This window comes from Podarcis liolepis (assembly GCF_965112155.1).
Source record: "Podarcis liolepis genome assembly, chromosome: 12".
In the NCBI taxonomy this organism is placed as follows: Eukaryota; Metazoa; Chordata; class Lepidosauria; order Squamata; family Lacertidae; genus Podarcis; species Podarcis liolepis.
In genome coordinates, this window is record NC_139563.1 from 37,196,826 (window position 1) to 37,218,455 (window position 21,630).

Sequence of the window (21,630 nt, forward strand, 5' to 3'; positions counted from 1 at the left end):
GTTACACTTCATTGTGCAGCTTTGCTACAAGACAGTGGGCCACCGTTTCTGAACATACATGCAAATGGGCACAGCAGATGATGAAATGACTCCATGGTTTAGCAGCCAAGGTTAGAAGGAAACATGTACCATCTTGGACTAGTTACTAATTCAACCCACTAATAGTTCCAAAGGACAATGCCCAAAATCCGGTGAGTATTTATGATTAGAATAACTTGACCACTGTTGGCTAGGAAATGGTTTTCACATGCAGATTGGCCAACCGTGAGATCCAGCTGCACCCACATTTGTAAAATGTTTTAGAACAGAAAAGAAAACTGAAAGAAAGACACTGTTTGAAGACTAAACAGATTTGGGTCAAACGTCTTCTGGAGGAAGAAAACTCGTGTGCCTTCTTGTAAAATGGAAAGAGCCATGTTCAGTGGTAGAAAATATGCCTACGTGGGGAAAAAACCCCAAACCAGTTCAATCCTGCCATATTTAGATAAGCCTCGGAAATATTCGTGTCTGTAATCCTGGAAAGCCCCTGCTATAATAATAATTTATTATTTATACCCCGCCCATCTGGCTGGGTTTCCCCAGCCACTCTGGGCGGCTTCCAACAGAATATTAAAATACAACAACCTATTAAACATTAAAAGCTTCCCTAAACAGGGCTGCCTTCAGATGTCTTCTAAATGTAGTTGTTTTTCTCTTTGACATCTGGTGGGAGAGCGTTCCACAGGGAAGGCGCCACTACCGAGAAGGCCCTCTGCCTGGTTCCCTGTAGCTTGGTTTCTTGCAGCGAGGAAACCGCCAGAAGGCCCTTGGAGCTGGACCTCAGTGTCCGCGCAGAACGATGGGGGTGGAGACGCTCTTTCAGGTATACTGGACCGAGGCCATTTAGGGCTTTAAAGGTCAGTGCTATTCAGTGCAAATGAGAGGCAGGGAAGTTGACCCATGTGATGGCCTTTTGTAGCAGCCCAACAGCCTCTCCTCAGCCCCCATGCATCTTCTGGCTTCTATGTTATGACTTGCCCAAGAAGGAAGAGTCCCCTTGGGCGGATTGTAGTGTTCCTGTGCTGCATGCTGAGAAAGAGCTATTTTCAAAACTGCAACCCATGGATAAAGAGATTGTTCTCCTCTTTTGCCAGATCACAGGATTGTGTGTGTATGTGTGCATGGTGCACATAGGATGTCCCCACCTGCTTTTGGTTTGGTCCTAAGTGCCGCTGACATGCCCCCTCCCCACCAGAGGGTTGGCCACAAGGGCTCGCCACACTTGAGCAGATAAAACTGACCTAGATGGACCAATGGTCTGACTCACAATAAAGCATCTTCCTACCTTTGACTTTCCAGAAGTCAAAGTCATTTATATCTGCACAAAATGAAACTTAAACCAAATCTCAATGCTTTCTGTAAGACTTTGCTCACACAGATCTGTTCTATTAGCAGTTGCATCAATTCACTAATTGTGTGTGAATACACACACACTCACACACACACACACACACCCTTCATGGATCACTGCCTTGTGGTGAAGGGGCTTGAACGACTACGAGAAGCTATGAGCTATGCCGGGCAGGGCTGCCCAAGACGGACAGGTCATAGCTGAGAGTTTAGACTAAATGTGATCCACCTGGAGAAGGAACTGGCAAACCACTCCAGTATTTTGCCAAGAAAACTCCATGGACATAAAAAAGGAGAAGCTTTGAGAAGAAAGTGAGTTTCTCCAAGGCATGCTCTGGTTCATGGGGTCACGGAGAGTCGAACACGACTAAAGATGACTAAACAACTATATATATATCTATCTCTATCTCTATCTCTATCTATATCTACACACACACACACACACACCAGACTGATTATATGCATGACCTCCTTCTCTACACATAGGAAGTAACAAATACCAGCAATATTTCTCTGCTCAGATCCTCTCAGATTTGCAAACACATAGTAGGTAGGGCGGGGGAGACAGCAGGGAAAGGTAAGAAGCGGGGCCAGCTTGTGGACTAGTCTAGTTCTCCCCTCTGGGTGCAGGAAAAAGACACATAGGCGAGAGTGTCACACTCACTATGACTTGGGAATGTTGTTGCCTCGAGAAGTCTCTTTCCACCATTTCATTTTCTTCAAGATAGAAATGCTTTCTCTTTATGCAATCTGGCAATAGGGGCAGACTGATGCTCAGGAGAGGCAGATAATTTAGACTGCAGACAATGCTGCATTGCTAATGATGTGGGCTAAGACTCATAGAATTCCTTAAACCTGGCATCAATCAAAGCAGTCAGAACCTAAACAGAATCCAAATTTGCACCACAAACCTTAACCTGGAATATGAAAACCCAGAGATACTTGCATGCTACAGTGGCTGCAAAAACCAATTAGGGTTGCATAGCATTATGGTGCCAGATACTGCAGGCTACTGAATATTTTTTATAACAGAAAATGTGAGTTTCTACTTGAACTAAATACAATGAAGTCATAGGTGATTGATTTTTCATTAAGCAAACCATGACTTAAAACTGACTATGATACAGCTTTACAATCCTCAATTACAACAGCACTATACCACCTTATGGGTTTTATTATGGCTTGTTAAAGATACGCTTCCCTATCTTACAGATGCTCAATTTTAAAATGTAAATGGTAGAGGATATTGATAAACCAATTAGCACTGATGCAAAGCAAATTCCTCTTTTATCTCAATTACAACATGACAACTTAATAGGTCAAGATAGTCTAACATCTGAGACAAGGGCAATTCAATAAAACAACTGCATCTTGATATGGTAATTAAGAGGAAATGTGAATCCATTATCCTGCCTTTTGGGTACATGTGTGTGCATGTGTTAATATACATTTACTTATATATATACAGCTTTGCACACATTCATGTGTTTCTTATTATCTTCGCCAATATCAAAACAGGAATTTATTATTTAGGATCAGGACCCACAAGTATTTACAGGGTACACAGCTCCTAGAGAGCAACTGAAACGACAAATATAAAACAATGTGGTCAACATTACTGAAACCCTCGCAATATATAGGAACAAAACGGTCAAAGACTGCAAAGTTAAATTAAATGTATACTGTTCATAAGGAAGCACATCGCTACAGACGACATGTAGAGCAGAAAATCATAAATATGTTGACAAGGAATCAATCTCTTAACAACAATAATCTCTCTCAGTTTAATTAATAAACGTCATTCCATGTGGGAGCTGGATGCGAGGGTTTGTACTTAAGTGATAGATGGCAGAAGCAGAACAGAGATCTTGCTGCTCTACTATCCACCCCAATGCCTACCCACCTTCCTTAATGAACTGGTAGCAGCAGTTGAAATGTAAGATAGCCTTCCTCATCTTTACTCAGGACAGGGATAAAATGGAGATACAGTCGTACCTTGGTTCTCGAATTTAATCTGTTCCGGAAGTCCATTTGACTCCCGAAATGGTTCGAAAACTAAGACATGGCGGACATTCACGGCGGACATTCGGCTTCCAAAAGAACATTCGCAAACTGGAACACTCACTTCCAGGTTTGCGGTGTTCGGGAGCCAAAACATTTGACTGCTAAGCCGTTTGTCAACCAAGGTATGACTGTAGTAGCCAGGTTTATGCAACATGCGTGAATGCTATACAACATTAACTTAAGTGTTAGATGCAGATTTTGCCGAATGATTTGATTGTACTGAACCTTACTGGAATCTTGTATGTATGCCAATGAAAGTTTGAGAACTGAGAACTGAACTGGCTGGCAAAATCGAGTTTAAGAGGGTTGGCTAGATGGTCCAAGGGGTAGCTAATGGCTCACTACAGGAGGGAGTTATGTTTACCGGTATGCAAACTATAAGTTCTGGAATACATGGCTAGAAGAAGAGTTAAACACAATAAAAATTATTTTTAAAAGAACGAAGCAAAACTGCAGGATAGACATTGAACATAAGTACGTATAAATTGCTTTAAACCATCCCTTATCCTTGTTCCAATTCAATTTCTTGAGAGTCCTTGTTTTGTATCCCAAATAGCAACAGCTATGCAGTTCAGAGTTTGCAAATTCTAAGGAGAAAACCTAGGGAAAAGGTGACAGAATTCTCCACTGCAAATGGACCAAGGAGTGCTTAACATGCTTAATGCCCATAGAAAAGGTAAAAGGTAAAAGTAAAGGACCCCTGGACAGTTAAGTCCAGTCAAAGGCAACTATGGGGTGCGGCGCTCATCTCACTTTCAGGCCAAGGGAGCTGGCGTTTGTCCGCAGACAGCTTTCTGAGTCATGTGGCCAGCATGACTAAACCGCTTCTGGCGCAATGGAACACCGTGATGGAAACCAGAGCGCACAGAAACACTGTTTACCTTCCTGCTGCAGCGGTACCTATTTATCTACTTGCAATGGTGTGCTTTCGAACTGCTAGGTTGGCAGGAGCTGGGACAGAGCAACGGGAGCTCACCCTGTCACAGGGATTTGAACTGCTGACCTTCTGATTGGCAAGCCCAAGAGGATCAGTGGTTTAGAGTACAGTGCCATCTGCATCTCCCCATGCCCATGGAATGTTGAATGGTTAGCAAGAGAAAACAAAAATATAAAAAGGAGTGAAGAAGAGGAGGAGGAGTTTGGATTTGATATCCCACTTTATCACTATCCGAAGGAGTCTCAAAGCGTCTAACATTCTCCTTTCCCTTCCTCCCCCACAACAAACACTCTGTGAGGTGAGTGAGGCTGAGAGACTTCAAAGGAGTGTGACTAGCCCAAGGTCACCCAGCAGCTGCATGTGGAGGAGCGGAGACACGAACCCGGTTCACCAGATTACGAGTCTATCGCTCTTAACCACTACACCACACTGGTGAGAGGAGGAATGGAATGGAGTAACTTGGGAACAGAGGATGGAGAAAGGAAATAGATATGAAAAGGGTAGAGAGAACCATTCCACTGTCTGTATAGGCCTTTTCCTGGTCCACATTGAGAAGTACAGTGGTACCCTCAGATTAAGAACTTAATTCGTTCCGGAGGTCCGTTCTTAACCTGAAACTGTTCTTAACCTGAGGTACCACTTTAGCTAATGGGCCTCCCGCTGCTGCCGCGCGATTTCTGTTCTCATCCTGAAGCAAAGTTCTTAACCCGAGGTACTATTTCTGGGTTAGTGGAGTCTCTAACCTGAAGTGTCTGTAACCCGAGGTACCACTGTAATGGAAGTGACAGCTTGCTATAGAAATCAAGGGAGAAATGAAACATCTTGTTGTCGTTTGAGCTGGGCACCCATTGTACTTACCCAACATCTCCCAACTCTCCCTTTGGAAACCTCGCTCCCACAAAACAAAACAAAACAAAAAAGTCCAATGAAAACTGAGCATGCTGACACTGAACACTGACTGACAAAATTGTGCGGTGGTGGACAATGGAAAACCATTGTTCTGTTTTGAGCCATGGACCCAGCATGTTCCAGGGGAGGCTTCAGCGGCACCCTGGACAGCGCCATGCTGGGCTCAGGCGGAAGACTATGTAACAGCAGAGCTTGGACATAGTTTCAGTGGTGGCAGTGTTCTCCACACTTTTGATTCAGCTAAAGCAAGCAAACTGAGCAATTATATTTCCTGAGTGCTGAATTAGCAATACCTTACTTGTAGTCTAATTGCTAGCCTCCTTTTCATGGTGTGTGAGGTTTTTTATTGAAGTGTTTTTTAGCATATATTTCAGGACGTCACATTTTAAATGAGCCAAGATAGCATAAGACAATGAGTAAAGTCAACAGAATGTCCCATCGGTCAGTTTCTAGCCTGGTCATAGAGAATATGCTTCACAGAAGAGGGAGGAAGCTCATTCTTGGAGTGGGGCATTCCATACACTGATGCAGGAATAGCTAACATAGTGTTTTCCAGGTGTTCTCCCACCAACCCTTGCCAGCATGGTAGCCAAGGATGAGAGGAGTCAAGGATGACATCCAGTTGCCTTCTTTGCATTAAGGCACGCATAGGCAAACTCGGCCCTCCAGATGCTTTGGGACTACAACTCCCATAAGCCCTAGCTAACAGGACCAGTGGTTAGGGATGATGGGAATTGTAGTCCCAAAACATCTGGAGGGCCGAGTTTGCCTATGCCTGCATTAAGGCATAGGAATATGGAGGGTCAGTTATTTGTTCTCAAAGCCTTTTGTCATCTCACAGCTTACATTAATGCTCATGTATGTTGCTGTAGGTCTACACATCCCATAGTTCATGGTGCCAGTGATGTCCCTACTTTTCTAAAACTTCCACACTGATCTACCAACACACTGATCTTATCCCACAGTACAGCCCTTTAACAAAACCGAGGCACTTCTGCAATCAATTAGATGAAGATTTTTTAAAAAAGGAAAACAAAATGTATTGTTTCCACATGAGACTTAAGATGACACTATAATCTCCCTAAAAAATCCCTTAATGCATCTTGCCCATGGCCAAGATCTTAATATGTGTTATTTCCAGATAGCTGAGGCCACAAATGTCATGCTGTTTAGTTATTTAGAAAAGTCATGTTTCTTATTTGTAGCATGACCTTTGTGATAATTTTCTTAATTTTGTTTTTTACTATCCCAAACCATGGTATTGTTCAGGTTATAGGTAGAAAACAATTCATTATGGGAATGATTGCTGTGGCCATCAATTATCAGGACATTATTAAACGTCCAGTATCAGAGAAATGTTTCAATGGTACTTAACCAGTCCATACTGGACAGTTTGTCCAGTTGAAGCAGGTTTTTAAAAGCAGGGAAAGACAGCAGGGGAAAAGACCAGATTGCAATGGTGTGGCAATGACTTCATCCAGACTCTCCAACTAGTGAATGAATGGCATTAATTCTAGGGAAAATGGCTAGAATGTAAACAACTCTGTCTCTGGACTTTTTACATGATCAATCATGCTGTGGTGAGATAGATATTCTGCAAGGAGAAACAGACTCCTATATCTCAAGGCAAGATTCTTACTGACTGAGATTCTTATCCGTACTTCTCTATAGATAGGAGCCACTAGAATGGACTGTGATCTACACTTGTCAAAATATTAAAAAACAAGGAATAAACAGGAGCAGTAGCAATTTTTCACATCAAACAGAAGTGGGTGCAGATTTGAGACAGGGAAGCATTGTGGCTATTTGCTACTGTGTCGGAATATGGAAGAATATTTAGAAAATTTATAACCCACCTGTCAATCCACTGATCCTCAAAATGGCTTGTGACTGACTTTAGTAACATAAAGCAACCCTCCCTCTCCCAACTCAGCAGCCTTTAGACCAACTTCCCTACAGTTTCTCCTTCTCAGGCCGATGGATGGGTCCAGGTTTGTTTTGCTCTTGTCATGAGGATGCAACTTCACAGTGACCATTAGTCCTCTGACTAATGTACAGCAGCCAGTGTACTGTAGGCAATTTTATAAATACAGTGGTACCTCAGTTTTCGAACGTAATCCATTCCGGAAAACCATTTGAGTTCCGAAACGTTCGAAAACCAAGGCTCAAAGGGCAATCTGCAAATTCAAATCAGGAAAGTGAGAAACACGCAGCAGAAGATGTTTGACTTTCGAGGCACGTTCGAAAACGGAAGTATTTGCTTCCGGGTTTGCAGCGTTCGAGTTCCGAAACGTTCTGAAACCGTGGTACCACTGTACAAACTTAATTCGTTCCGGATGTCCGTTCTTAACCTGCAACCGTTCTTAGCCTGAGGTACCACTTAAGCTAATGGGGCCTCCTGCTGCCGCCGCACTGCTAGCACACGATTTCTGTTCCCATCCTGAGGTAAAGTTCTTAACCCGAGGTACTACTTCCAGGTTAGTGGAGTCTGTAACCCGAAGTGTTTGTAACCCGAGGTACCACTGTAATAAAAAGCAACAAAAGCAACACTAATGCTACGTTGGGAACGAACTTGGGTTTGCTGCTGTTTACAATCACAGGGATGCAACTATTATTTAATATCTATTGTGGTTTTCAGAGTCAAGGATCAAGTAGAAAGAAAGTAAGACAGGAATTCCCACGTCTGGGGCTTCCCAGGAACCTTGCCAGCTTAGTAAGTGCATGCTCAGCAGTTAGTAGATACAGGACATGATGCCACAAAGGATGTATCAAAATGTGGCAGCTAAATGTCAGAGCTGCATACGGGGGAGTTCACACAACTGCAAACTTCCAGATCACATAATTGCGTGAATAATAATTTAAAAACCCTTTGTCTTTTGCAAGTAGTTGCAACCGTTATTCTTTCTCTGTTTCATGTTTCGTCTGAAAATAAGAAAAAGAGCTTCTATATAACAATATCAAAATGTAATTTCATTTTATGGTCTTTATAAATAATGTTCCTTCTTCCTGAAATCCTAGCCTAGATTAACAAACAAGGTTGTCGGGGTTGGGTGTTTTTCTGGGGTGGGGGTGGAAAGCATTGCAATAATGAAATACTACACTTATGCTGCAAACAGCTGTTAATCTACATTTCTGAAACATCATTCTTCTCCCATAGAAGAGTCAGTCAGAAAAACACATAAACACAAACCGATATAAAAAGGATATCATAAAAGGCAAACTTACCTGATTCCAAGATTCATGGCCTCTGCAGTTCCAATCATACTAATGGCCAATAACATGTTGTTGCAGATTTTTGCAGCCTGAAAAGAAATTCAACACCCCATGAATTTCTGTTATCCAGATAACTATCCAACAGGAACTCAAATTCTATTATGAATGCATTTGCTCCACAGCCAGTCCCTAGAACAGACAGCAACATGTTTTCAGGGGCAAGGATATCAAAAGCTGCAAAACAATTTTTGAAACACTTGCACAGTAATTTGATTTGGTATGCCTCAGACATTAACAGTCATCTGCATTTGCACTTTTAAAAGAACTGTATAAATATTTGTTCTTACTGACAATTTGTTGATGTCACTGTCTAATAACCAACCAGAAAAGTATAGTTAGCAAACTGCAACAAATATGTGCTTATAGGTTTGAATGTGTAAGCAGAAATCCGCCACAGAATGGACTGAAAAGATGGTAGGTACATATTCTGTTTTACACGCACCTATCACGGCATGTTCTTCTTATGTTTGCTTCTCACTTTGTTAACTGAATAATAAACAAGAATAAGAATATTTGTGCCCCACCCATCTGACTGGGTTGCCCCAGCCACTCTGGGCGGCTTCATTTACAAAAACGTAATAAAACATTAAACATTTAAAACGTTCCTATACAGGGGCTGCCTCCGGACAACTTCTAAAGGTTGTATAGTTATTTATCTTGGCTTATCTTCCACTGTAAACCAATGCATGCATCCCAGGACTTAGACCTTTGCTTATTCTGTGATATATAAATTGATCTAAGAGGCATTCCAGGCATCTTCATCCTTAATTGGTTATCTTAAAGTCTTCTGTATCATTTCCCAGTTAAATATTGATATAGAGCAGGCTTCCTCAAACTCAACCCTCCAGATGTTTTGAGACTACAATTCCCAGCATCCACTAGTCCTGCTAGCTAGGGATCATGGGAGTTGTAGGCCAAAAACATCTGGAGGGCCGAGTTTGAGGAAGCCTGATATAGAGACTAAGGTCAAATAAACCATAAAACCCTACCACCGCCTCCCAAAAAATAATCACAAACGTGACAGGATCAAAAGGCAATATGACAACTTAGTAATCAAGGACACATTGAAATAACAACAGCAACAACTTATTATTTATAGCCCGCCCATCTAGCTGAGTTTCCCCAGCCACCCTGTGAGGCTCCCAACAGAACACCAAACAGAATAAAACACCAAATATTAAAAACTTCCCTAAACAAGGAAAAAGATAGTCTAAGCCTGTCTGTGGAAAGATGGCAAGAAATGTCTAGGATTTTTTCCAGTCTGTACCTGTCCAGTTCCAACTTCTCCACAGTAGACCACATTGGAACCCATACATGTAAGCAGCTCCTTTGCAGCATCAAATTCTTGCTCTGCTCCTCCAACCATGAAGGTAAGGTTTCCTGCTCGGGCAGCTCCAACACCTAAAGTTCAAAACAGCAACACATAATGGAGTTTAGCTTCTTTTCAGGTCACTCCATTCGCAGCTACTTAATGATGCCAGAACGTGAAGACGACACAGAAGTGATGCCGTGGAGTTCAATGTGACAGGTACAAAGGCACTGATTTGATTTACTGTATTTCTATGCTGCTTTTCATTCAAATGAACCTCAAAGCCACTTACAAACCATTAAAAAAAAAAGAATATCACAAATGCAGCATAAATCATATAAAATAGTTAACAAACCACCAATAAAATAATTACAATTTATTAAGAAAACAGCAGTTGAAAAATAAGCTAAACATCACAATTGCAGCAAAAGTCATATTATAGGATTAACAAATCCATATGGCATTTATAATCTATAAAGCAATATTAACAACATCAACAAAATGGCAACAAAAAATAAGCTAAGCACTGTTAAGTTCATACACACACTCTCCAAGCCTCGGTGTCTCTATTCAGTTCATAAAAATACACATAAAGTACACTTAACGCCCATTGTTAAGCCAGCTTGGTCAGATGTTGCATTGACTGGGGTCCTCAGGTAAAGGACCCCTGGATGGTTAAGTCCAGTCAAAGGCAACTATGGGGTTGTGGCACTCAACTCCTTTTCAGGCCGAGGAAGCCGGCGTTTTTTCACAGACAGTTTTCCGGACCATGTGACCAGCATGACTAAACCACTTCTGGTGCAATGGAACACCGTGATGGAAACCAGAGTGCATGGAAACGCCGTTTACCTTCCCACCGCAGTGGTACCTATTTATCTAATTGCAGTGGTGTGCTTTCAAACTGCTAGGTTGGTGGGAGCTGGGACAGAGCAACAGGAGCTCACTCTGTTAAGGGGATTCAAACCGCCGACCTTCTGATCAGCAAGCCCAAGAGGCTCAGTGGTTAAACCGCAGTGCCACCGGGGTCCTCAGGTAGTAGGCTCTTGGGCCTACCACCAATGGCACCACTGATGAGGAACTTGTCCCTGCCACTCTCAATAAACAGGAGGTCCATTTCCACTGGAGCAAGACCGAGACAAGCCTGTCCCTCTGGAGTGGCAAGTTGCGACTGCACTCAGTGTCAAGGCCGAGTAGCAGATCCAGCATTGCCTCCACATTTGGGGGCCTCTCGCTGCACCACGGCCCATCCACCAGCAGCTGCTCCAGTTTCTTCAGCCACACCTTGGCATATTGATATATCCACACAGCCAATGGCAGCCTTTCCAAATTACTATTTGGAAGAGTTTCATCACACATCTCTGTTATGTAGTGTAGTTTCACCCTGGGCCAACAGGGGGATACTGTATATAGTTTTCACTCAGGTCTGTAGATAGTTTTCACTCAGGTCCGCGGCAGTTATTTTAGGCGGGAACTCTGGGCTGTTGTGGTTACAATGTTGACAGCCGGCTCCCTATAAATACAGGCCGGCTGAGCTGTTCGCTCTCAGTTCTATTCCAGCTTACCTTAATAAAGAGCTACTTGAAGAAATCGCTGTGCCGGCTGCTATGTCAACCCACGACTTAACACTGGCGACGAGGATGGGATGGATGGACATCAGAGCACAGCCAGATGCGGCCAGCCTCTGAACTGAGCTGAATCACTGAGCTGAATCACAGAGCGAAATCACTGAGCGAAATCACTGGGCAGAACCAATTCAGAACTGACTGTTCTGGCTAGAGCACTGTGTTCCATCCATCGCCCTTCACGCCGGCATCGGAATCATGGCTTCACTTGTGCCTCTACCGCCTTTTGCGCCAGCCTCTGAATCATGGGACTCCTACCTCGCTCGGTTCAACTGCTACCTCCAAGCCAACGAGCTGACAGAAGTATCACAGGAGCGGAAGCGGGGCCTATTCCTCAGCCTCTGTGGGCCTGAGGTGTTTGAGACGGCCCGAGCGTTGGTTGCGCCTGAAGCAGTCCAGGCAACACCATGGGACACGATCCAAGAGAAGCTCCGCAACCACTACGCACCAAAGCCGTCCAAGATTGCTGCCCGCCATGCGTTCTACCACCGGAACCAGGCAGAGGGGGAGTCAATCAACAACTACACCACCGCCCTGCGACAGGCTGCAATGCACTGTGAGTTCCGAGACTTAGACGATGCCCTGATGGATCGAATCGTCTGCGGGGTCCGGGACATCCATCTGCAACGGCGCCTCCTAGCCAAGCCAGACCTCACGCTACAGAAAGCCATTGAGGAGGCTGTGGCCTCAGAAGCTGCTGAACGCTCCGCCCAGGAGATCCGCAAGTCCAGCAGCCCGCGTCTTGCTAGGGAGCCAGTTCCGGTGCATCATGAAGAGGCCAGCAGTGATGAGGCATCCTCCAGTGAAGACGATGACGTGCACCAGACAAAGCGGGAGCGCAGGAAGTTCCAACAGAAGTCCAAGGGCCAACCGGAATGTGCTGGCTGCGGAGGCAACCATTCCCGTGCCAAGTGTCGATTCAGAGACGCCATCTGTAGGAAGTGTTCCAGAAGGGGCCACATCGCTAAGGTCTGCCGATCGGCTCCGTCTGACACCCCCCCTTCATCGACTCGCAAGTCCAAGTCTTCACTCCAGTCTGCCAAGGAAAGTTGTTTTGCTCTCACCAACTGCCGCTGCCCGTCTGGAACCACGATTGGCCAAACCGACTCGCCTACGCGACGCAAGCTGAACGTCACGGTGCTCATTGAAGGAGCTCCATGTGACATGGAGATCGACACCGGGTCTGCCCTGTCCATCGTGTCATGGAGCACCATCAAAAGACTGGTACCCAGAGTGTCCAAAAGGCAACTCGACTCTCACCGCGTACACCTGAGAGACTACCAGGGAAACGACATTCCCGTGGTGGGCGTTGGCCGGTTCCGGATCGCCTTCAAGGATTTTTCGGGCCTGCTCCGGTTGGTGGTGGTCGAAGGTCAGCGGCCAAGCCTCCTAGGGCTAGACTGGTTTGATGCCCTCGGCCTGGAAGTCACCGGCATCAACTGCATCTCTAACGCAGAGACTGAGGGTCTGGTCAAAGACTTTGCCGAGGTTTTTGACGGCACCTTGGGCCAATATACAGGTACGCCCATCTCCTTTAGCCTTGATCCACAAGTCGCCCCCATCAAGCTAAAGCCACGCCGGGTTCCCTTTGCTCTCAAGGCTAAGGTGGACGAACAACTGGACAAACTGATCGCCCAAGGAGTTTTGGAGCCGGTTGACCACGCAAAGTGGGAAACCCCCATCGTCACGCCTGTCAAGCCAGATGGGTCGGTGAGAATCTGCGCTGACTACAAGTGCACGATCAACAAGGCACTTCAGCAGCACGCTTATCCGGTTCCTGTTGTCCAACACCTGCTGCATTCCCTGGGTGAGGGTAAGGTCTTCGCTAAGCTGGACCTTGCCCAAGCCTATCAACAACTGCCAGTCGATGATGCCACTGCTGAAGCCCAGACGATCGTCACCCACCGGGGGGCTTTCCGTTGCCGCCGGTTGCAGTTCGGGGTGAGTGTGGCTCCTGGCATCTTCCAAAGCCTTATGGAGCGTCTCCTGCAAGGGCTTCCGGGCGTGGTTCCATATTTTGATGACGTCTTGGTGTCTGCAGACTCACACCAGCAGCTGTTCGAGCGCCTCCGTGCCGTGCTGACCAGGTTCCAGGAGGCCGGGCTCAAGGTAAAGAGGGACAAGTGCCAGATCGCCGTTCCACAGGTAGAGTTCCTGGGCTATCTTATCGATGCCTCCGGTCTTCATCCAACCACATCCAAGATCCGCGCTATCCAGCAGGCCCCCACCCCAAAGAACAAAACGGAGTTGCAGGCATTCCTGGGGCTGCTGAACTTTTATAACATGTTCCTGCCCCACAAAGCCACAGTGGCTGAGCCTCTTCACCGACTCCTTAGCACTAAGACGCCTTGGGCCTGGGGTCATCGGGAGACGGCAGCCTTCAACGCGGTCAAGGCTCTCCTTTCTTCAGACAGTGTGCTGGTACAGTACAGTGAATCCAGGCCGCTGGTCCTTGCCTGCGACGCCTCACCTTTTGGCATCGGTGCTGTCCTTAGTCACCGTTTTCCAGATGGAAGAGAAGCACCGCTCGCCTACTTTTCCAGGACACTATCTCCAACGGAACGGAATTACAGCCAGCTCGACAAGGAGGCATTGGCACTTGTGGCTGGAGTGAAGAGGTTCCATGAATACCTCTATGGCAGGGTTTTTGACCTCATCACTGACCACAAGCCACTCCTGGGCCTCCTCGCCGGTGATCGTCCAACTCCACCGGTCCTCTCACCACGCATGCTGCGATGGACTGTTTTCCTGGCTGCCTACCACTACCGGCTCATCCATCGCCCGGGGAAATCGATGGGCCATGCCGACGCCCTCAGCCGTTGCCCTCTTCCAGCATTTGTGGAAGACCCGGCTCCAGCTTCATCGCTCCTTCTGATTGAGGATCTTCCGGCAGCGCCTGTATCGGCTGCCACTGTGGCCTCCACATCTGCCCAGGATCGCACCATCAGCCGGGTGCTCAACTGGGTGTGGAGGGGGTGGCCACAAGGGCCTTTTGCATCGGAGTTCCAGCCCTTCGCAACCAGACAACATGAACTCTCAGCTCATCGCGGCTGCCTGCTGTGGGGAGACCGCGTCGTGATTCCCCAGGGACTCCGTCAGCGCGTCCTGGAGGCTCTGCACGTTGGCCACCCGGGAATTGTCAAAATGAAGGCGTTGGCTCGGTGTTACGTCTGGTGGCCTAATATGGACGATGCCATCACTGCCTGGGTGTCCGCCTGTCAAGCGTGCCAGGAGTCGAGGCCTGCACCACCGGCAGCTAAGGGACACACCTGGGAGACGCCAAAGACACCCTGGTCGAGGGTGCACATCGATCTGGCTGGCCCCTTTCACGGCCGGACCTTTATGGTAGTGGTGGACGCCTATTCCAAATGGCTGGAGGTCGCCCTGATGCCCTCCACCACTACCGAAGCTGTCATCCGGGTGCTGCGAGGCCTGTTTGCAACGCATGGGTGTCCTGATGTCCTTGTCTCTGACAACGGACCGCAGTTCACGTCAGGCACGTTTGAGCGGTATCTTTTGGGACTGGGCATCCGCCATGCCCTAACGGCACCCTTTCATCCATCCAGCAACGGGCAAGCGGAAAGAATGGTGCGCTCGACAAAAGAGGCACTGGCGCGCCTGGACCGGGGAGAATGGCATGAGCGGGTCGCTGAATACTTGTTCGTGCAACACATCACCCCTCATGCGGCCACAGGGAGGAGTCCTGCTGAACTGCTTATGGGCCGCCGCCTCAGGTCACCGCTCGACCGGCTACACCCAGACTTTGCCGTGGCTGAACCCCCAGGCTGTGCCAACGCACCACGGTCATTTGTCCCAGGAAACCAGGTCTTTGCCCGGAACTATGTGGGGGACATCCCTTGGGTGCCAGCCACAGTAGTGGGAGTCACTGGACCTCGCTCGTACCAGGTGGCACTCGAAGACGGACGCTTGTGGCGACGGCACATAGACCAGCTTAGGCGCAGGGTTGGGGACTTGGACACTACCGAGGTGCCCCCAACTGCGCTTGCGGCTCCAGAAGAGACACATACAGATGGCGAGGCCCCACCTACACCTCCCTCGCAAACTGCCAGCGTGGAGCCGAACCAAGCCGTTTCAGAACAGACTCAGACCACTCCACTTGCGGAGGCTCCACCCACAGCAGCGGATCCAGGGGAGTTGGTCCCAACGCCACCTAGGGTCGCACCACAGCCTCAGCGAGAACTGTGTGGCCCTCCGGACTTGGCTACCAGTCCCCGGCGGTCTGGCAGAGTTTCCAAGCGCCCAACTTATTTAAAGGACTATGTTGTTGGACAGGTATCACTGTTGGTCTAAGTATGGGAAATGTAACCGATATGCTTTTGTGCTTAATTGAACCATTACGCGTAGTGCTGTATATAAGGAAACCATTACGATTGTAACTAACGCCTTATCTCGGTGGGGAGGGGTGTTATGTAGTGTAGTTTCACCCTGGGCCAACAGGGGGATACTGTATATAGTTTTCACTCAGGTCTGTAGATAGTTTTCACTCAGGTCCGCGGCAGTTATTTTAGGCGGGAACTCTGGGCTGTTGTGGTTACAATGTTGACAGCCGGCTCCCTATAAATACAGGCCGGCTGAGCTGTTCGCTCTCAGTTCTATTCCAGCTTACCTTAATAAAGAGCTACTTGAAGAAATCGCTGTGCCGGCTGCTATGTCAACCCACGACTTAACAATCTCTCTCTCTCTCTTTTTTTTTTTTTTTTTTTTTTTGGTCCTTGCTACTAATCTCCTGACCTGATCTCCAGCGAATTTAAGCCTAGATTTGCCGACAAAAATACAGCACTGTCCATCACAGGTCAAGCTTTCTAATCAGGATAACAAATTGCTAAATAGCTCCAGAAAATCACTGATAAGCGTAAACGGAATACCAACAATAATTTTCAGCTGGTTAATCTTGGCCAGTCACTCTTTCTCTTGCCCAAATACTTGGGGAAAGTATAGCGACCTAGTTAGGGAAAGAAGATAAGCCCTGGTGTCTGCCTTTGGAAACCTGGCATATAGTCACGTTCCTCCATGGACTGTGGCCGTTTGGATTATTGCAAAGTACTTGATGTAGGACTCTGATGTAGGACACCAGCTGCTACAGAATGTTCAAGCCCAGCAGATCATTCCTGTTTTGGCACTGCTGTACAGACTGCCTATTAGTGCTGAGGTCCTATTCTAAGTGCTTTTCCATTACCTTTCCATTCATTTTATTTTATTTCATAAAATTCATACACCACTTGATAGTAAAAAAATAACAACAACACCACGACCTCAAAGTGGTTTAAAAATCAACAAAATACATAACAAGCTGAGGTTCTGCTTAAGGACAGAACAAAAGATCTGCCCCCATGGTACTGGAGGAGACTCTTGAGAGTCCCATGGAATGCAAGAAGATCAAACCTATCCATTCTGAAGGAAATCAGCCCTGAGTGCTCACTGGAAGGACAGATCATGAAGCTGAGGCTCCAATACTTAGGCCACCTCATGAGAAGAGAAGACTCCCTGGAAAAGACTCTGATGCTGGGAAAGATTGAGGGCACAAGGAGAAGGGGATGACAGAGGACAAGATGGTTGGACAGTTTTCTCGAAGCTACTAACATGAGTCTGACCAAACTGTGGGAGGCAGTGGAAGACAGGAGTGCCTGGCCTGCTCTGGTCCATCGGGTCATGAAGAGTCGGACACGACTAAACAACAACAAAACTGATTATTTAGAGAGACAGGAGAATTCTCCAAGGCTACTTTTCAAGAATTAGCCAAGGAATTTTCTCAGTTTGGGGGGCGGGGTGGGAAATAAATTGGATCCAGACTAAGTTTGTTGACCTTGTGTCCTTTTGGGACTCAGTGGTCCAAGTTAGTCATGACTTAGTTTCTGTTGAAATGAGTGGGACTTAAGTTCAGCACAGTTTGTCTGCCTCCAACCTAATAATAAGGGAATAAATTAAATAATTAAATCTAGAAAAGCTTAGAAAGATTTCCCAAGCTATTCTGAAGGTTCGGAAGAATTCTGCACCCCCTAATACTTTGCCATCTTCCTTTTAACTCAAAGAACATGGTGGTGGTGGTGGTGGCAGCAGCAGCAAGTACAGTGCTGGGAAGAAGGAAGTAAAGAGGTTTCTCCCCTCCAACGTCCATCCTTCCATTGCAACCCAGAAAAGGATTCCAGAGTTTGAAATCTCACCTCTTTTATTAGCAAGCTTGGTGAGCCCCCAAAGTTTTCCTTTGACCCTGGCTTGGGAGAAATTTGCAGATGTCTCTAATTATGTTTATCTTGAATCTACCTTAGAAGGAAATTATTAATGCATAAAGCTCTACCTTTTATCTGTTTCCTAGAGAATAGCTAGCAGTTACAATCTTGCTTTGCAAATACCTCATTACAAACACATTGCACCATTCACTACAGTTTTGAACATAATTTGTAGTTTGAACAAGAACACCAAGGAAAAGGCGGTCAAAGTTTCAACCCTCTCCAATTTTACATCCTTGACTTTTTATTAAGGAAATTAAAGCTCTTCCTGCACTCTGGAAGTGCAAGAAAATGGAGGGTTCTTATGCCAATTTTTTTTTTGCAAATAGGCATTTTAAGGGATTAGCACCCATTGTAGTTTGCTACTATCACCTCGTTGTTTTCGACAATTGTTCTTATGTGACTTTAAAGCTTGGAACATTTCCTCTCTTGAAATTCCTGCTGCATCACAAGAAATATTTTTACCATTTGCTTAAGGAAACCAAATTGTAAAATGAATATTAAAAACAAATAAACACTAAGATGTAACATGCTAGTTGCTAAAGTTCAAAGTTAGCGATTGAATTATTTCCTATGTATTTGCAAACTATGATATGCAAACATTAACTTTATTCCATTTACAACTGAACCAAATGTGTGTGAAGAGATATAAATCTTCTTGAATCTAGCACAGGCATACATTTCAGCACAACAGCACCTTAAAACAGCATTTACGGTTAATTCCACTGAAACTAGTAAATCACTTAATTTACTAAAATGCACTTAAATGTTTTAACCAGTCTACCATCAAATGAGATAAAGAAGAGGACCGAGGGGACCAGGCTGCTATGTGAACTGTCTTTAAAATACAATTGTTTTAATCATTTTCTACAGATGTAGCCTCACAAGGGTCTGCTGTCACAGGGACCATTTACGACTTGTCATGGTGTCTCTATTGTTTACCAGAGACATTCGTGCTAAAAAGGCGACAGCTGGGACAGAAAGCTGCTACTCAACAGAACAATATAATCCTGTGAAAAGTAATCAACAAATTTAAGAGTGTTAATTAACTTTACACTTTATCATGTTCAATTAGTTGCCCTTTCTAGAGAAAAGATTGCCGTGCACAATCGGTTTAGAGCGTGCCATGTTTGATTTGTAAGTGATCACTGTTTCGGTTTTAGAGTCGATGTCAGCTGTTCTCTTGGGTTTTGGTGACACAGATGAATGGCTCTACACATGTTTCAGGGGTGATCTGGTTTAACATAAAGTAGCATAACATAACCTCTTGTTAACATATTGCTGGTTTCACCTAGAAGGGAAAACAGCAGCATACACACACACACACACACACACACACACGTATTTCCACAAACAAGCAAGCAAGAGGGCTCTGCAGAAAACAAAATAAAGTTTAATCTTCTTCTGAAACACAAAGAGACACTGAAATGAATCATTTTTCACCATTATTTCTCAAGGAAAGTCTTTCCTTTTAGGGGCACGTTAGGATCATTTCCTCACAGCAAGATTTCTGGTTCTGCTGCATTATGCACAAGCAAGCTCCTACATTTTACCTAATGTGCATTGCCTTTAATAATGGCAGCTGAAATAAATGTTGTGTCGCTGTTCTTAGTACAGGCACATATCTGAAACTACAATGGGACTTTTACACATTTCTGAGATACATTTATAATGGGGGATTCTGCAAGAAAGTTAGATTCATCTACGATTACGATCTATCTTTATTTCCTTTAGCACAGGTTTTCTGCTTGCTAATGGGACAAGGCAAAACATGATGAAGTGACAATGTATTCAGAAGTGCGTCTTAATGAACAAGTCTGTGTTTCTCAGTCAGCACTGACAAGCAGAGCTCCAGATCAGATTATTTCTTACCTTAGCGATGCAATCAAAACAAAACATAAACAAAAAGCAGGTTTGTCTCAATGCTGTGGGAATGTATCATAAAGAACAGCCACTCATTACTGCAACTCAGTGTACGACAATCAGTGGGAAACGTTTAGAAAATAATTACTTTGTTACTGACTGTTTAAGCAAAGGAAAGGAGAGCTAGCTGAACACACAAATTAAAAGATGGCACTGAAATATGCAAAACATTTAAACAGCAAGGAATTATAACTGAATCTGATTCCTAAAAAGAAACAATGTAAGCTTTTAACTGGGAAAGTTAACTCTGAAAGCTTATAATGGACAAAGTTAAATATTAAGGAGGAAATTATAAGGTAGTTTTACAATAGCTAAAATGACAAAAACACAGCAGCAGAAAACACTAGATTTCGGCAGAAGATCTGTAGGGAGAAAAGAAAGCGGTCGATAGATCTTTAAATTGGTAGCAATAGCTGTTCTTCTATCCCGAGTTGGCAGCTGCTACATTTGCAGACCTGGTTCATTATTTACCCATAATGACCATCAAGCTGCAGTCAAAGTCGGATCACAACAACTGTCAGCAGCTCTTTTAATTAGCCTTGTTTGAATTCAGATAAATATCACAATGGCCCAACTTCTGCTGAAAGAGCAACAGAATATTGTGAAAGATGAGCTGATCTGACTTTAGAACTACCCATACGGAGAGAAAGTAGAAAGAACTGTGCTATGCAAGCATATTTAAAAATATACTTGTATATTAATAAGGATTTGTGAACATCAGGCTTACCACCACCAAAGGCTCTCAGTTTCTGAAAAGATTTTTGCATCAGCCTTTTTTTTTTACTCTGGGATATATTTTAAAGCACAACTTACTGACACTTTTATTGTTTTCATTCATATACATACATACACACACACACACACACACACACACACACACATTTCTATTTTTTCGAAAAAGGCGTATTTTAAAGATCATTCCAGAATTAAAACAGATTAGCCTCTCATCCTATTTATCTCCTTTGTTTTGTTTAATCTCGAAGATCATAATCTTCCATTGCATTATCAGATCCCTCTCTTTGTGCTCATGTCACTAGAATAATGATCTCCCTACCCAGTGGGGACACAAATCAAACTGAGAGGGTGTCACCAGAGGGACCTACAAAAAGCCCCCCACAAATATTTGCATAATATTATTACATAAGCAGAAGAATAATTGTACGGTAGAGTTTGTGCACACATATGCTTTCAGGAAATTAGCTCACCTTACAAATATTTCCAGTCAGAGCTTGATCATTATAGAGGCAGTATACATCTCTATTACAAATAAGTTGTACTAAAACATTTACTATAGAAGCGGAACATTTTTGTTGTCAGCTACTCTGGCTGTTGTTCACTCTGTAGCCTGTTAGGGGCCAAACTGTGTGCTGCGAACCATCCATTTCTCAGTGTTAAGGATGCTTTGTAGACACCAAGTTTCTGGGAGCAGAAGTAAACATAAGTTGCATATGGCCCACAGGCCAATGTTTCATTGCTGGGTCTTTGAAGTAGAGATTCTGAGGTCCACTGCTCTAAATCCAGTTATCATTTCCATGTATTCTGAGACACAAACAATAGACTTTTGACAAGGCTGTGTGGAAAAGAAAAAGATTCCCAAGATGTTGCTTTTGTAGTAGCCGCAAGATGCAACTGTCATCCCTTGTTCAGAGGGATGAGGATGAAGAATCAGAGAAAGAGAGTTCTAGAATATTCCAAAGCTGTACACATTCCACATGCAGGCTTCAGAAACAACGAAGTATACTGCTTAGGGTTGAGGAACACTCCTGCTGCAGTTAGAAGCCTACTAATTATTATTATTTTTTATAGTGATGTGAATCAGCATAGGTTTCATTTACTTTTTTCACTCAATGGAAAAAATACGGGATAATTATGACACACTTCAAAGAATCGGGGAATTTGCCTTGCAGTCATCCTACATTGTTGCAGTGTGCCCAGAAAAAAACAAACTAAGAGGTA

The 21,630-nt window shown here is 44.8% G+C and overlaps 1 protein-coding gene across 1 annotated transcript in view; it reads right to left on the bottom strand.

The window, feature by feature from the left end:
* HIBADH (3-hydroxyisobutyrate dehydrogenase) overlaps nucleotides 1–21,630 on the bottom strand; it is a 76,438-nt gene that overhangs the window by 12,607 nt on the left and 42,201 nt on the right. Inside the window, exons 5-6 of the mRNA XM_083468515.1 lie at nucleotides 9,840–9,973; nucleotides 8,525–8,601 (exon numbers count right to left, since the gene is read on the bottom strand). Of these exons, the coding sequence (XP_083324641.1) occupies nucleotides 8,525–8,601; nucleotides 9,840–9,973 (211 nt within the window). The remainder of the gene's footprint in view (nucleotides 1–8,524; nucleotides 8,602–9,839; nucleotides 9,974–21,630) is intronic.